The sequence below is a fragment of the Cygnus olor genome, chromosome 2 (genome assembly GCF_009769625.2).
Source record: "Cygnus olor isolate bCygOlo1 chromosome 2, bCygOlo1.pri.v2, whole genome shotgun sequence".
In the NCBI taxonomy this organism is placed as follows: Eukaryota; Metazoa; Chordata; class Aves; order Anseriformes; family Anatidae; genus Cygnus; species Cygnus olor.
Window position 1 is genome coordinate 122,176,606 of NC_049170.1, and position 16,526 is coordinate 122,193,131.

The following is a 16,526-nucleotide window of genomic DNA, read 5'->3' on the forward strand; positions in this document are numbered from 1 at the left end:
AGGGACACCTTACTGGTCCCAGTTATCACGCATACAAAAAGAAGCATGTCTGACATGTTTCGAATTGTAGACATGACCTTGATCCAAATTCCTGCTCGTCCAAGGACTGCTTGAATAACACGTGCAAAACTGGGTATTGCTCCTGTTGCATCAGATCTCTAACAAGGAGCTCTCAAAACTGGTGGTCTAAATTTTTCATGCAACTGGGCGATCAGGTTACTGCCTCCCCGGTCACCCTCGCTGTTCCAGGAACAGCAACAATTCAACAGTTGCTGTGATGGATTTGGATACAGGGAGAGGGCAGGCTGAATAATCTCCATTTTAGCTGGTACTGATTCTACTTCATGAACTAGGCAGCAGGGGGTGCCCTGAATTGGGTAAACATGGGAGATTTTCAGGTAGATATTTTTTTTTCTGCAGCGATGACCTCTTTTCTAGTCTCCTTGAAAATCCAGAATCTGACATTCTCTCTTGTGCCAGCTTAAGCTGTGGCCGCACCACCTGACAGTGGTTTCAGAAACATGGTGTAGCAGAGATGGGGAAAACAAAGATGGGCAAGGAAGGTTTTTCACTTCCTTATAGCACTTAGGTTGTGCACAAGTGAAATTAAATAGCAGTTTGAACTATAAAGAGTAAAAATAGTTAATATCTCCTAAGGGAAATGGGGGATTATTTTTTTCCTCCCATTCTCGGAAGCAAAAAGTTGTATAATCTGAAAAACCTGACATTCCATATTGAGGGTTTATTGTAAGGTAGTAAAACCAGATTTTATATCTCGTTTATTCCTACAACTTCTGATGTGCTTCCAAAAATGGTATTAAGGCAGCAGCTGAGGAAATTTTATGAGATAATGAAGCAGAACAGTTACTGAAAGCCATCTGCTCAGTTGTTTACAAACTTGCTTCAATACTTCAGAGGCAGTGGTAGAGTACGTGTCTAAACTTCACAAGCTGCACTAGGTAGAACTAAATGAAATGCGCCGGGGCTGGGCTGCGCTCGGTCCCTCTCTGTGCAGTGTAAGCGGTTGCCAGGCAGGCCTGTTGGAAGCCAGCAGAAAGCACCACACAGAGGTGATTATGTGCCACCATCTGTCACGCTTCAAGCCTACCATACAGCATGGCTAATCAGCCTTGGCAGGATGATGGATGAACAGCAGCAGCTGCCAAAAGCCACTGTTGGCAAACAGTCCTGAAGTTAAGAACTTTTTCCCCCCTCTGCCTTCCTCTCCAGGGTCCTGCTGCGTGTCCGCATGCTGTACTATCTACGACAAGAAGTTATAGGGGACCAAGCAGACAAGATCTTAGAGGGTGCTGACTCAAGGTTAGTGCAAGTGCAGGTTGATTTCTTTGCTTTCTGCTTCTGGCTTATATTAAAGCACATGTACTGTAATAATTGCAGCATTTAAAGGTTGTTCTACTTCCTGTTAAATGTCTGTTCTGAAGCAGCCTTATTGTTTTATCAAGCGAAGGGGGTAATTTTCTTCGGGGAGGGAATAGTGTGGGAAACGACAAAAGCAGATTTTCAATTTTGCTAATGTTGAAGGATTATTCTATCTCAATTTTAAAAATTAAAAAATAAAATAAAATACTAAGACCTTAAGTGAGTCATGTTGGGAAAACCATTGGCATTCTACCCCCAAAATAGCTTAATGCTTTGTTGTTGTTGTTTTAACCATCCTAATTATTTTTCTACACATTTCAGTTTGTGTGTTGTTTTTTTTCCTGCATCAAAATGCATATTTACAAAACAGCATGAACTACTTTTTTAACGTCTTTGTCTAGTAGCATCTTTGAGAATGTGTATAACGCTGTCTTTACAGTGAAGTAGATGTGTGGATACCTGAGCCATTCCATGCTGAAGTTCCTGCAGACTGGTGGGATAAGGAGGCGGATAAATCCCTTTTAATTGGAGTATTCAAACACGGTAAGTGATGTCTCACTCTGAACAAAACTCAGTTGTAAAGCTTTCTGTGTGTAGGACTGTTCAGTCATAATATTAACAAGTATTGTTCCAAAGAACTGTTGGCTTGTATCCTTTTTTTTCTTGCCTGCATTAAAAACCTAATATGAGCTGTAAATATCAGATGCTGTTTTTAAATGTTTGCAGAACATTTGAGAAGAAAACATTACTTTCTTGGCTGTAAATAAAACAAAACCATATTTGTTTAAATAATAGCCAAATAGTAAGATAGATCTCCATAAACTTTGCTTCCAGCACTGCTTCACTTGCTAACTCTGCCAACCAGTGTCAAAGTGGACGGTGGGCTTAACCTCTGCTATTAATCTGTACAAGTGCCTCCTGGGCTTTGTTCCAAGCAATATTTCACAAATGTCAGTGTTGAGAACTCCCGGCTCCCTTGAGTGGGATGCAGCCTTGTTAACTTTGAAAGGCTGGGGATGCAGAGCTGGCATGATATATACAGTGAGCGATTCCTGATTATAATCCCAATTCTCTGGAGGTCGCAGAGGTATTCTCAGCAGCCCAGCCTGACTAAAGGGGAGAATGATGGCTTATAAAACCTTTCATGATTACAGTTTGGCTTGAGGCTCTACAGCAGTTAGGAGCAGTGTGTTGTAGTACAAATCCTAATTGAATTGTGCTGTTCTGCCTATGTACAGCAGCTCTGTTTTGTGGGCTCAGCTGAGGCAAGTCTAGTCTAAAAATCATTTTCCTGCAGTGCACTGTTGGGATCTGCCATTTTCCATCTAGTCAACTTGGGCAGTAAAAAAGCAAACAGCAGTTTGAAAACCATAGAGGGAACAGTGTCATCTTACTGACATGCATCATCCTAAACCTAATAAGACAGGTTCGTTGGCCTTACGTATAACCTATGTATACAGCATTTTTGCAGGCTGCATTGAGGGTTCCAGCACTGCTGCAGCTATAAATGTGTGTGGGGGGGTGCGTGTGTTTCCATTCACATCTGCATGTTTGCAGTAGGGAGTTGCTGAATGTGGAGAACCACTGCAAAAGTCATATAGGAACCTTAAACAAGCTTTTCTTGTGAAAGATTTTCACTTTGCCGTATAAAGAGATGACGCGGAAGAAAGTTTATACTTTCAATTTATACTATTTGCTAATGTTATTGATGTCAAAATGTTTCTGTACTGATGAAATTTGCCAATATGAAAAATTTCATTACACAAATGAAATGTTTTTTTCCCAGTATCTTTCTTCTTTTAATAAACAGATCCTTTAAAATCACGGTGACAGCTCCTTAGTTTTATTTAAAAATAAATAAATGAATCCAGAATATTATACTTCGCTACCTAAGCTGTTGTATTTACAGTTGGTCATAGCTTTAAAAAACATGTTTCCCACTCTACATGCAGGTTATGAGAAGTACAATTCCATGAGAGCTGATTCTGCACTGTGCTTTCTGGAACGGGTTGGCATGCCTGATGCAAAGGCCATAGCAGCTGAACAGAGAGGGACAGACATGTTAGCAGATGGCGGTGATGGGTAAGGACGACATGAAAAAATTAATAAACTTTATCAGCATTGTATATGTTGGCATGAGTTCATATGTCATATTCTGCTTACATCTCGCCTGAGGATCTGAAGGGATCATATAATGTAAAAAGTATGTAAAATTGTTTACACAGTTGAGCATGAAATGTAAATGTGTAACTTGGTACACCATACTGATGGCTTTTGTAGCTTTTTTGCTTTTTTCCCAGAAAAATAGCCTCCTCTCAAAAACAATATATTTAAAATATCTATTTTAAATATTTTATAGAGGTGAATTTGACAGAGAGGATGAAGATCCAGAATATAAACCAACCAGAACTCCTTTCAAGGATGAAATTGATGTAAGAACTCTGAATTTACGTAATTACTGGTATATATAGTCATAACTGATACTCCATGTTTATCTTAATGTGTAATTCTTAAGTTTGTAAGCTACCAGATAAACATACCTTACAAAGATGCTTTTCTGCTGTGTTTGAAAGATAACATATTTTTCTCCTCAAATGATGACATATGGTCAAAACTCTAAACTAAAATAACTTCTGTCTTCTCTTAAAGGAATTTGCAAACTCACCTCCAGAAGACAAAGAAGAGTCCATAGAAATCCACCCAAGTAAGATGATATCAAAGACATTTTAAAAAGGCACAAATAGACCATTTAGGAAAAGGTGGACTGCTTATAATACCATGTGAGGGAATAGGTTGTGTTTTGGGAAAACATCACAGCAAACTTTTTAGTGCCAAATCTCTTCATGCTTCACATCTTTCAAAAACAATTATTTACTATGTTTGAATAATCCCGCATTATGGTCTTCTGGGTTTCTAATTACATAGTAGAAATTGTGATGATAAAGACCGGATATTTCATAATGCTGCCGTTGATGTTTTTGCCGAGATAATCTTGAAGTTATTGTAGATACGTTGTATGGAGGAAAATCGCCAAGTCGAAGTGAAAATAATAAAGTGGGAAATCATAAGCATAGGTGTTTTCACAGAGGTGGAGTGATATTTCTTAGTAACATATTTAAAGCTCTACTGCATTAATTTAAATACTTAAAGTATTCATAATATGTTTGCATTCATAACATTGAATAATAATACTTGATAGTTATCTCTAAATGCTTCAGAAGCGTTTCGGAGTTCTTGGAGTTGGATGGGTTTATTCTATTTTTTATTTCCTACCGATGTAGTTATCCTGTTTCTAACTTGTTCTGCACCAATATTAATGAGGCATATGTTCTTATCTGATTAAACAGGAATCCAGTCTTAGCCATAGAAACTTTGAAATGTTTAGTGGTGGTTCTGCAGCGCACAAATACTTCTCTATTCTCTAGGCAAGCACAGTGAAAGCAATGCAGAGTTAGGCCAACTCTACTGGCCCAACACTTCAACCCTGACTACCCGTCTGCGTCGCCTCATTACTGCCTATCAGCGCAGCTATAAAAGGCAACAAATGAGGCAAGAGGCACTAATGAAGACTGACCGCAGGAGACGTCGGCCTCGGGAAGAAGTGAGGGCACTAGAAGCAGAAAGGGAAGCTATAATAACTGAAAAACGACAAAAGTGAGTTTTTCAGTGATTTTATTTTATTTTTTAATCTCCTTTAAGCTTACATGTTACCGGTACTTCTGTTTTTGAAAGAATAAACTAGAGGGGCTTGGGGACATCCAAACCGTTTGGACTGTCCTTTACCCAGTGGCCTCACTTTTCTTGTTTCTTCTTTGGCTAGATGGACAAGAAGAGAAGAAGCTGATTTTTATCGTGTGGTGTCTACTTTTGGAATTATTTTTGATCCTATAAAACATCAGTTTGACTGGAATCAGTTCAGAGCATTTGCCAGACTTGATAAAAAGTCCGATGAAAGTTTGGAAAAGTATTTTAACAGCTTCGTGAATATGTGTAGACGAGTGTGCCGGATGCCAGTCAAACCAGATGATGGTAAGTTTTACTGACTGTAGAAATCAACGTGACTGTTACGAGACAGTAGGATTGTTGAAACTCAATTCCTAGATGCAATGATTTAGAAATGGGCATCCATGTGATAGATGTTAAACAATACAAATTGTTGTCGTTGCAGAACCGCCTGATCTTTCTACTCTGATTGAGCCGATCACAGAAGAACGTGCTTCCAGAACTTTATATCGCATAGAACTGTTACGGAAAATCCGTGAACAGGTTCTTCATCACCCACAGTTGGGAGAGAGGCTAAAACTTTGCCAACCAAGCTTGGACCTGCCAGAATGGTGGGAGTGTGGTAAACATGACAAAGACTTACTGATTGGTGCTGCTAAACATGGAGTCAGTAGGACAGATTATCACATTCTTAATGATCCTGAGCTCTCTTTTCTTGAGGCCCACAAAAACTTTGCTCAGAACAGAGGGGCAGGTAATGCAAATACTGTCTCTTCTCTAAACCCTCTGGGTGCTGGCTGCAGTCAAACACCACCTATTGTCCCATCCACACCAGTACAAGAAGAAAAGACTACAGAACAAACAGAGTCTAAAGTTGAAGGGTCTGAAAATCCAGCAGCCAAAGAAAAGTCTGATATCAAAGAAGAGACAGAAGTTGCAGATAAGGACACTAAACAGGACTGTGATGCTGAGGCTGAGCCTGGCTCTGTTAAATGTGAATTGAAAGACATAGAAACAAGTACAGACGTAGACCCAAAATCTATTTCGGAAAAAGGCTCAGAAGAAGACGAAGAAGAGAAACTGGATGATGACGACAAATCGGAAGAATCCTCCCAACCTGAAGGTAATGCATTGGTCAGATCAATTCTGTGTGCTAACCACGAGCCCCACAGCTGTTCTAACTTGGGCGAGCTGATAAGTAGCATACAAGGAGTCATTTTGGAGCTTTTGATGGGGTTCATGTTTTCAGTTCTTCTTCCTTTCTGTGTATCGGGTGGCCTGATAAGCTTTCAAAAAAGCTATCCAGCATCAGTGGGGTTTTCTCCCACAAGGGATGATTTCCAAGATAGCTTATTGATCCAATAAGCACAGTCTCTGTGCCAAGTGCAGAAGGCTAAGGCTCTGTCATAATAATGACTGAACAACAGCCTGAGTTAGAAATGTGGTGTCAAGCATGGTTGTCTTAACCTATTTAGTTAGGTTGACATGGGGTGGTTGGGAAGTTTAGTAGTTAATGCCTGGTCATGATTGTTATTCAGCAGGAGCAGTTTCTCAGGGTAAGAATTTTGATGAAGAAAGCAATGCCTCTATGAGTACCGCAAGGGATGAAACACGCGATGGATTCTACATGGAAGATGGGGATCCTTCTGTGGTTCAGCTTCTTCATGAGAGAACGTTTGCCTTTTCTTTCTGGCCTAAGGTTAGTTTTGGGTAGAATGGGATGCATCTTTTTCAAGGCAGTTAAAATACAGGAAACATTGTGTTCTGCAAAGTAACAGAAAGCTTTATACAATTCTGCACTTACAGTGGACGTGGGACTATTTTCTGTGAATGATTTGTGAAACGGCATTTTATTCTTCAGTTCTGTACAAATTAGCAGAGGAAATGAATGGAATTGCTTTACGGTAGATGGTATCATTTAGTAAAACAACAAACTGCTGACAGACATCAGTTCCACAGAGGCTTCAGAGCTGTATGACCGGAGGATCATACCTCTCACACCTCCATTGACAGAAGCAAATTTATGATTTTGAATTATGGATTTCATCTGCAGAGCAGTCTGCAGTGTTGAGAGCAGAGATTTTGTAAGATCACCTTTTCATTTTGGGGTGGGGAGGCGGTAGAGAAGGGTACTGGTGACCTACATGATCTAAGCCATTATGTAATGTTGACAGATGTAATTGTATTAAGGTGCCCTGCAAATATAAGCAGCAGTTTTACACAGGATAAAGCTATATCTTATTTTGGTAACAATGCAGAAATTTATCTAATACAAATTTTTGAAAAAATATGAAACTTTAACCTCTTAATAAATGCATACATAATTTAGTACTCTACTTTGCAGAAAGGGTAGAGAGAGAAATAAAGTAGTAATAGTCTTAAGCTTACTAATCACCATAACAGGGCCATCTGGTTTGGAAGGGGGGGTATGATGGGGGGGGGGGGGGGACCTTGCTCTTAATAGGCTTATTCCTGGAGAAAGCAACCAGTCTGTTGCAGCTGCTGAGATTTGCTAGTGGCTTTTGCACTGTTTTGCTGTTCAGGAAGCTAACTGATGCTCATATTCCCTAAGCAGCAGTATTTCTCATAGTTCTGAAGTTTCTACTACTTCAGGCAGGTTAGCATAGAATCTACTTGAGTACTGAAACAGAGAAATAAAAATGATACTCATCTTCACTGCTTTCAGTATGTATTTTGCAAACGTGAACTAACATCTTATTTCAGGCATAGTGTAAAAATAAAACAAAAAATCCCTAATCTATATAGATTCAGCATAAGTAGACTAATAAACGTAATTAGAGATTTTTAGTGTACACGCTTCAGTGAAATTTGAAGTGATAATGGGCGTGGAATGAAAATTGACATTCATTAGATGTCCCTAGGTTGGTGCCCGTTTCATAATGTTGAACTTTATTAATAGTGACGCTAATGAGGATCCACTTCCTAGGACAGAATTGCAGATCCAGCCTCTTGGATCTCAACAACTGCAGCTTTAAGATACCGATTACAGACGTTTTGATTTTCCCTTCCTAACTGTTGATTTTGCTAACGACTGAAGTTTAGCAATGTAAAATAATGGCGAGTTGCTGTTAAATCTGTCAGTTGGTATGTTGTCAAGAAAATTTGGTCTGTCTTCCTCTTTTGCCTTATATAAAGTAATATAAATGCTTCTTTTAAATTCTCGTGATACTTAATTCTGCAAAATTCAATTTGTATTAGCTTTTGAGAAGGCGACTAGTTTATCCTGACCTGCAAGACTCGTTGGTTTTTGAGTGTATTTCTTAAGCTTTGCAAGCTGGACTGTGTAGGTACACTGACTTAATAGGCCACTTTTGCACTAAAGGTTCATTATGTACTTTTCCTTTATGCAGGACCGAGTAATGATCAACCGATTAGACAACATCTGTGAAGCAGTGCTGAAAGGGAAGTGGCCAGTAAATAGGCGCCAGATGTTTGATTTCCAGGGGCTCATACCTGGGTATACTCCAACAGCTGTGGACAGCCCTCTACAAAAAAGGAGCTTTGCAGAGCTCTCCATGGTTGGTCAAGCCAGCATCAGTGGCAGTGAAGATATCACTGCTTCTCCTCAGTTATCAAAGGCAAGGCTGCATCTTTCTCATTCTTACAGAAAGCGTTTTATCTTGCATGCACTTATGCGCTGCTTCTGCATAATAAGAAAAAAATATCATTTATATTTATTTCTTTTTTTTATTATTTATTTCTATATATTCAAAAATAGGAAAAATAAATAGTATTACTTTGAATACAAAGAAGGCTTTGTTTTCTGAGTTATATGTTTGAACTTCTATTTTAAAACCAGTGTACTAAACAGAGCTTTGTTAATGTTTGGAAATACTTACATTTCATTAGGAAGATGCACTGAATTTATCGGTTCCACGTCAGAGGAGGAGGAGACGAAGAAAGATTGAAATTGAGGCTGAGAGAGCTGCTAAGAGGAGAAATCTTATGGAAATGGTTGCCCAGTTACGTGAGTCTCAGGTGGTCTCAGAAAATGGACAAGAAAAGGTTGTAGATTTATCAAAGGCCTCCCGAGAGGCAACAAGTTCTACCTCAAATTTTTCATCTGTTACTTCAAAGTTTATCTTGCCTAATGTCTCCACACCCGTGTCTGATGCCTTTAAAACTCAAATGGAGCTGCTGCAAGCAGGTCTTTCACGCACACCCACAAGGCATCTACTAAATGGCTCTTTAATAGATGGAGAACCGCCCATGAAGAGGAGGAGAGGAAGGAGGAAAAATGTAGAAGGGCTTGATCTGTTATTTATGAGCAACAAACGGACATCATTGACTGTAGTAAGACAGCAACCTTTTTGTCTCCTATTTGTTCTTCTGTGTCTAGTACTTTCTGAACGTGAGTTTAAAGTGTTGTTATACTCTCTCTAATAGTAATGTGCTTACCCAACCAGTTTTTGCCTTGTGTTTAGAGCTATTATTTCTTTTTGAACCTGATAAAATGTTGTTCGCATCAAGTTTTTGCTGTAGCAAATTGTGGCTGAGTTTTTAATAGCTTCTACCTTCAAAAAAAGCAAAGGCAATTTTTTTTTTTAATTTTTATTATGAAATGTAGCATATTATAACATACATTTTGAAGCTTAAGTATATCTTTTTTTACCCTCTAGAAAGGGAAAGTTTTTGGGGGACCATTAACTGGGAATGCATGAAAACTGCTCTGCCTTTAACTATGGTCTTTAATGTACAAGGATGATAAATTTACAAAATCCCCTAATGTAGCAGTATTGCTTCACATAGCATGAACATTTAAACTCAATTAACTCTTGCCTATGCAGAATCTCCTTGAGCCTTTAACTTTAGTCCCTGAAATTATTTCTCCCAGGTAACTGTTGCCTTAAAGTGAAACTTAATACTGGTGGTAATGTTTTCAGGAGGATGCAGAAGTGACCAAAGCTTTCGAAGAAGATATGGAGTCCCTACCAGCAAGGAACATTCCATCTCCTGGTCAGCTAGACCCAGACACTCGCATCCCTGTAATCAATCTAGAGGATGGGACCAGGCTGGTGGGAGAGGATGCTCCCAAAAACAAGGATTTAGTTGAATGGCTTAAACTGCATCCCACTTACACTGTAGATATGCCAAGTTATGTACCAGTAAGTATGTGATTCTAAAAGTGTGCTTGTATTAAGTTAGTTTTACAGATACTGAAACAAATTTCTTCATACAGGACACAGTCATTGGATTTTGTAGCTGGCTGGATTTCAGTGGAGGTTTTCTCTTTAAGCCACACTTACTATAATATCTAAACACCCAAGAGGCACCAGAATATCAGGGCTGGTTTTCTTCTTTTTTAATATTTGTATCTAACGATACATTAAAACAGTAGTTGTGTCAAGTTGCGCAGAAATTCTTCATCTGCTAATAAGATTTTTCTGAAGGAAGAATAATTGGGTGCTTCTTAAAAATTTTGTTAGAAGGTGGTTTCTTAATGGATGATTTTTGTCAAGAAAACGAGAAACTAAAAAGCAATACATTTCTCTTATTTCCAGAAGAGTGCAGATGTGCTGTTTTCCCCATTTCAGAAGCCGAAACAAAAACGACACAGATGTCGAAACCCTAATAAACTGGATATAAACACCTTGACAGGAGAAGAAAGGGTACCTGTTGTAAATAAGCGAAATGGGAAGAAGGTAAAAATTAAGTTAGTTCAGCAGAGTTGTTTAATACTGTCTTTGCATGTGGAAAGCAGGCTTTCTATTCCAAGCTTTCTTTTTTAAAAAAGTTTAATAGTTTGGCACGGGCATTTATTCTTACTGGAATCTACCACTCCCTTTAATCCTCCCTTTGCTCTTCTGATATGTTCATATCATTTAAGTTGAGAAAATAACTCCTCCTTTTTGAAACTGTATAGTTTGTTACTTCCTCATATCAGATATGAATTTCATAACTAGCACTGCCTAAACTGCAGCATTTTACTGTATTTTTTTAACATGGTCTTCTCAGTTCTAGTATCTTTAGCTAGTTTTCCACAATCTGAATTGAAAGTCTTCATTGTCATCCTTCCTAGATGAAAGTGCGTAGGTGGAAAATGTTTGTGTTTTGAAGTATTACCTTATCTTTTGCATTAGATGGGTGGAGCTATGGCCCCTCCAATGAAGGACTTGCCAAGATGGTTGGAAGAAAATCCTGAATTTGCTGTTGCTCCAGATTGGACTGACATTGTTAAACAGTCTGTAAGTGAAACTTTAATTCCATGCCTCACTGTAGATTACAGCATGGAAAAGTTGAAGGCCGTGTACATTTTTCCGTGCAAGTACTGATGATGATTAAGTCTTTATCTCATAGCTAGTTCTGAGCTGAGGAAATGGTAGCGTTAGGAGGGGAGTTACCCAGCTAGGGGAAAATGATGATAGAAGGTTGTTCTGGAGCTGGATTGCAGTACACTGGAAAAATCAGGTACAGTAAAGCAACCTTCAGCATTTGTTTTGTTGCTTTTTTATATTTTATATATACAAAAATATAAAGCAAGCAGCAATGAATTCTTCATCTTGGTAGCTAGCAGCATCCAAGGATTAGCTTTTCTGCCTTTTACTTGAAAACTGTTGTCTGAAAATAGAGGGTACAATTCTCCAAAGGCTTATTTTCATAAAATACCACCCGGCATACTGGAGTTAATTGGAAAGTACAAAGCTATGGACTCGTTAACTGTAGTATATCAGTCTTTTTAATGAAACTACAGAGTTTCAGCATGTTTTGTTCTTCTGATGTGTTTAAATTAAGTAAAAGGTGTGACTTTGCTTTCTTCAGGTTTTCTTATGTGTTCTAGTGTCATTCACTTTAGAAGCTCCCTAGTCATGATTTGCCAGGGTTAAAAAACAAATCGCTTTTGGAATATCCAACTATGATAAAATCCCTTCTATTTCTTCCATTATCTCCAGTTAACTGCTGAAATGTATGAAAGCTGAGAATAAAACTCCGTTTTTCTGCATCCCCTTTTTCAGGGTTTTGTTCCAGAGTCCATGTTTGACCGTCTTCTCACTGGACCTGTTGTGAGGGAGGAAGGAGCAAGCAGAAGAGGAAGAAGGCCAAAAAGTGAAATTGCCAAAGCAGCTGCAGCAGCTGCTGCTGTAGCGTCAACTTCGGGAATCAACCCACTACTAATGAACAGTCTGTTTGCTGGAATGGACCTCACCAGCCTCCAGAATCTACAGAACCTGCAGTCTCTCCAGCTCGCAGGCCTCATGGGCTTCCCGCCAGGGCTAGCAACAGCTGCTGCTGCCGGGGGGGATGCTAAAAATCCGGCTGCCATGTTGCCTCTGATGCTGCCAGGGATGGCAGGATTGCCCAATATGTTTGGACTAAGCGGATTGTTGAATAACCCGATAACGGCTACTACTGGAAATGCCACTACTGCTTCCGGTCAAGGAGAGACTGAGGATGGCGCTTCAAAAGCTGAAGAGAAGAAAAACGAGAATGAAGAGGAGAACAAAGACTCTGAGAAAAGCACAGACACTGTTTCTGCTACTGACTCTGCAAATGGATCTGTCAGTGCTGCTACTGCGGCGACTACCGCCACTGCCACCACTACCACCACCACCAACACTGGATTGCCCGCAAACCCTCTGGCCTTCAATCCCTTCCTGCTGTCTACCATGGCTCCTGGCCTGTTCTATCCATCTATGTTTCTACCTCCAGGACTGGGAGGATTGACTCTGCCTGGTTTCCCAGCACTAGCAGGACTTCAGAATGCAGTGGGCTCCAACGAAGAGAAGGCTACTGACAAAACTGAAGGAACTGCCTTTAAAGATGAAGAAAACCTAGAAGGCAGTGATGCAGAGGAGAGCCTTGATAAAACTGCAGATTCCTCCGTTTTAGAAGATGAAATAGCACAGGGTGAAGAATTAGACTCACTTGATGGGGGGGAAGAAATAGAAAACAATGAAAATGATGAATAACCAGTACCAGTTACAGTTAAAGTGTTTTAAACTTTTGACAAGTGGTAGTCCTACTGTTTACACTCACAGTTAATGTCCATACTTAGTTTTTATAAGCTGTTCTGTAACATAGTGTAGCAAAAAAAAAAAAAGTTCAAGTCATGTTATACAGATGTGTCAAAAGGTATCTTGGTCATTAAGTATTGTGCAGTGCATTATTTATTATCCCTAGGAGAGATGAAATTTGAGAGGTGATCATGTCTTTTTAAGGAAATTGACATAATGCTCTGCTTTTTTTTTTCTTTTGGTACCATTGGTATTATGAAAAGCAGCAATTTGTAACCGAGTGGCACTAATAGAAGGAAGTGCTGCTTAAAGGAAGGATGAAGTTATATATTTAATTTTTTTATTTTAATTTTTTTTGCTGTGAAGGTCAAGATGAAATTTACCATACATATCGTACTTGCGCTTCATTTTGACTGTATGGGAGTTCACCCACTCACATGCGCGCACACACCCACACACACACTCTCTCTCTGACAATCTTCATGATAGTGTGAATGTCTCTGTCTTGAGACGCAGCAATAATAAGGCAGCTGTTGAATGTGAAGAGTACCTTTTGGAAATTTACCCGCGGAGAAGGTTCTTACAGGATAAAGCTACAGTTTAATCGTCTCGTGATCTTGTAATGCACTGGTATAAACAAAAAGAAAAAAATCAGGTACCTTTTTTAAATTAAAGGACTTTGTTACTTTAGCCACAAAGCTAAACAGCATTACCTCAACTCTAAACTAGCCTTGAAGTTTACAGACATGACTTTGTAAATGTATTGTTTTTCTTTGTTGTGATGTCTTTTTATTTTTTTTTCTTTGGAAACTGCTATCATGTAAGATAAGATGTAAATTGCTGCCAACTGTAGTAATGATGCTTTTAATAAAAGTGACCCATGATATGCAGAGATGTAATTATAGAATGCAGTGTTTAGGGACATCACAACTGGTGTTCGCTTTTTGTATTTGCATTGTGGCTTTCTAAAGCATTTTCTGCTCTCTTCTTTAATAGATTAGTGGCTGTAAATGCTGAACTGATTGTCTTCCCGGGACTAGGCAGGAAGAGAAACCTTGAATTACCTTCATATTTTCCACTCTAAGTAACTCTACAGAGAGGCACACTAAAAACCCTACTTTACTCCTTCAAAGGGGCATGAGAGACTGAGAATACTTTAAAATGTGTTCAGCATGTGATAATATGGTACACTAAAGAACAAAAGGGCAAAAGAAAAATGAGGCTTTAATAGGCACAATATCTAGGTCATTTATCCTTGGTTAATGGGTAGAAAAACACAATGCTGTAGTGACAGCAAGGGATACAAAGGCTCTGTGGTATCCTGTAGACCAGAGCTTGTGATGCCAGAAACCACTGTGTCAAACAACCTACATGAAACTAAAACTGACCCACTTTTCATAAAAACCAGTGTCTCTTCTGGAGAGCTACCGATTTGTACCCTTTCGTGACCTTTGATATTTGAGATAATGTACCATTTGAGAACTTCTGTTTTCACAGTGTTGTCACCTTGACACACACATACACAACCGTCTCAATGGTGAGGAGAAAAGGTTAGATTTTCAGTGGAGTACATGAAAAATTAGCTATTTGAGTAGCCAGCTGTGGGTGGACCCCTCTCTTATGATTAATTTTACCTGTGCTTTTGGAAAGCTGGAGAGCTGCAAACCTTGCCCTTGCATCCTCTGTGAATTTGCCCAAGAGCTCAGATGGAGTACTGCAAGGCCAGAACTCAGTCACGAGGAGGACGCATGAAAAGGGGTGAACTCGCCCTGAAAGGAGCGTTTCACGAACAATGAAAGTAGATGAGAAATGAAAGCTCAGGAAGTGAGTTTTGTGTGAATGAATCACAGACACGCACTGCTGAAATGAATAGATGTCAGAATGTCTTGTACTGCCACTTAAATATATCATACGCAGTTAATGAAGGTCAGGAAGGAGCTTCTCCCCCCACGTACATCACTGAACAGTTGACGAGGTGTGTTATTCCTGCCTCTTTCGAAAGCATCACACGCAGACCACGACAACAAGTGAGAGGCTGAAAGCCAAGGTACATTAACTTGATCGGGAGCGTTGAATTCGTTTTGGCTGTTATTGAGGTTTTTGAACGGCTGGTGTCTTATTTTTTCATCTACTTAGAGAATTTCCCCTGTAAAAGTTGCTAGGTGCTTCCTGTTGTATTTCACCTACTGATATAAAATAGCCCCCTTTTTAAATTCAGTTTTATAATTCCCAGCAAAGATTTAAACAGACTACTGATATCCCTTGGGGAGGCCCCTTTTTAATTGGCAAGAATAGAAATTATATTGTTAAATGCCACACTAACCCTTTTTATTCTCCTAACCCCCTTCCTATGTCAAAATGAGGGGGAAAACTGCCTATTTCTGTCTATGGGTTCTTGGCATGGAAACTTCCAAGTCATGGCATAGGGTGTCCCAGGGACAAATAAGTAAATCTTACTCCTTTTTTAAGCGTTCCTCAGTTCGAGTATTACTCGTCTGCATTTTGTGGTCAAAGGAAAACTGAAACTGAAGAAGCGTTGCAGCAGAGTGAATGCCACAGTGATGGGGGAGTCGCCGTACTCTGTGTGCTTTCCCAACAGCCTCGCTTCCTATGGGCCAAACGGACTGCTCACCTGTTGAAAAGAAGGTGGCATTTGATTTTTGGAAGGGATACGGGCCCCTGGTATGAAAAATGAAGTGGGGGGATTGCCATCTAATGTCCAAGAAATGTATTACATGAAAATACGAAGGGTTTTCTTTGATATGACACTGAGTTTCTAATGTGTTAATTATTGCAAAGATCCTTAAAGTTTTAAAGTGTCTACATGAGTAAAAGTTAGGTGCGTGAAGCGATAGAACAAGTACTACTCTGAACTTGATTCCCACCTGGAGCACCCTTTTGGCCCATCTCCTTTCGAAGCCTTTTTCTGCCAGCAACCATTTCTTGCTGGGCCCCTCCCTAATGGTCACAGAGCTGTTATTGGGGTACCAAGCAGTACAAGGGACTTTCTTGTTGCTTTGGAGAAGAATACATCTGTGTGCTGCACAGCAATGGTCTGCATGCTAATGCTATATGAAGAGCAGTCCTGAGAAGAGAAGCAACAAAATGACAACAAACCCGCGCAGCTAAAGGGCAGGTTTTTTAGGACCTTGCCGTAGAAGTATTACGGACTTGTTTCCTAAGCCTGAACTGTTGAGGAGAGATGGTTGAGAGATGTCACTGATGAAATGGCAGACAAATCCCTAAACTGGTCTTAAGTATCTTCTGTCAGCTGTGGTTTCTCGTTTCGTATCAATGTCAAGCAGTGTGCCGCATGCAAGCGTACCGCAGGTTGGCATAGTGCACGGTTTTCTCCCGTTGAGGACTTTTGCCATTCAGTACAGCAAAATAAGCATTTTCCATTGAAGAGAAACTTAAGATTTAGGGGGATGGGGGGAGATAATCGTATTT

At 39.7% G+C, this 16,526-nt stretch overlaps 1 protein-coding gene across 4 annotated transcripts in view; it reads left to right on the plus strand.

The window, feature by feature from the left end:
- Positions 1-13,966, plus strand: part of CHD7 (chromodomain helicase DNA binding protein 7) — a 128,295-nt gene extending 114,329 nt beyond the window's left edge. For 2 of the 4 annotated variants that reach the window (XM_040545706.1, XM_040545708.1), the window contains 15 exons: positions 1,231-1,320; positions 1,820-1,923; positions 3,333-3,462; positions 3,740-3,812; positions 4,030-4,084; positions 4,806-5,034; positions 5,201-5,409; positions 5,549-6,226; positions 6,642-6,802; positions 8,475-8,702; positions 8,974-9,417; positions 10,008-10,229; positions 10,626-10,766; positions 11,205-11,309; positions 12,078-13,966. In XM_040545706.1, coding sequence (XP_040401640.1) covers positions 1,231-1,320; positions 1,820-1,923; positions 3,333-3,462; positions 3,740-3,812; positions 4,030-4,084; positions 4,806-5,034; positions 5,201-5,409; positions 5,549-6,226; positions 6,642-6,802; positions 8,475-8,702; positions 8,974-9,417; positions 10,008-10,229; positions 10,626-10,766; positions 11,205-11,309; positions 12,078-13,031 — 3,823 coding nt within the window. In that variant the 3' untranslated portion in view covers positions 13,032-13,966. The remainder of the gene's footprint in view (positions 1-1,230; positions 1,321-1,819; positions 1,924-3,332; positions 3,463-3,739; positions 3,813-4,029; positions 4,085-4,805; positions 5,035-5,200; positions 5,410-5,548; positions 6,227-6,641; positions 6,803-8,474; positions 8,703-8,973; positions 9,418-10,007; positions 10,230-10,625; positions 10,767-11,204; positions 11,310-12,077) is intronic. The other 2 variants (XM_040545710.1, XM_040545709.1) reach the window with 2 other exon arrangements.
- The last annotated feature ends 2,560 nt before the right edge of the window (positions 13,967-16,526 follow it).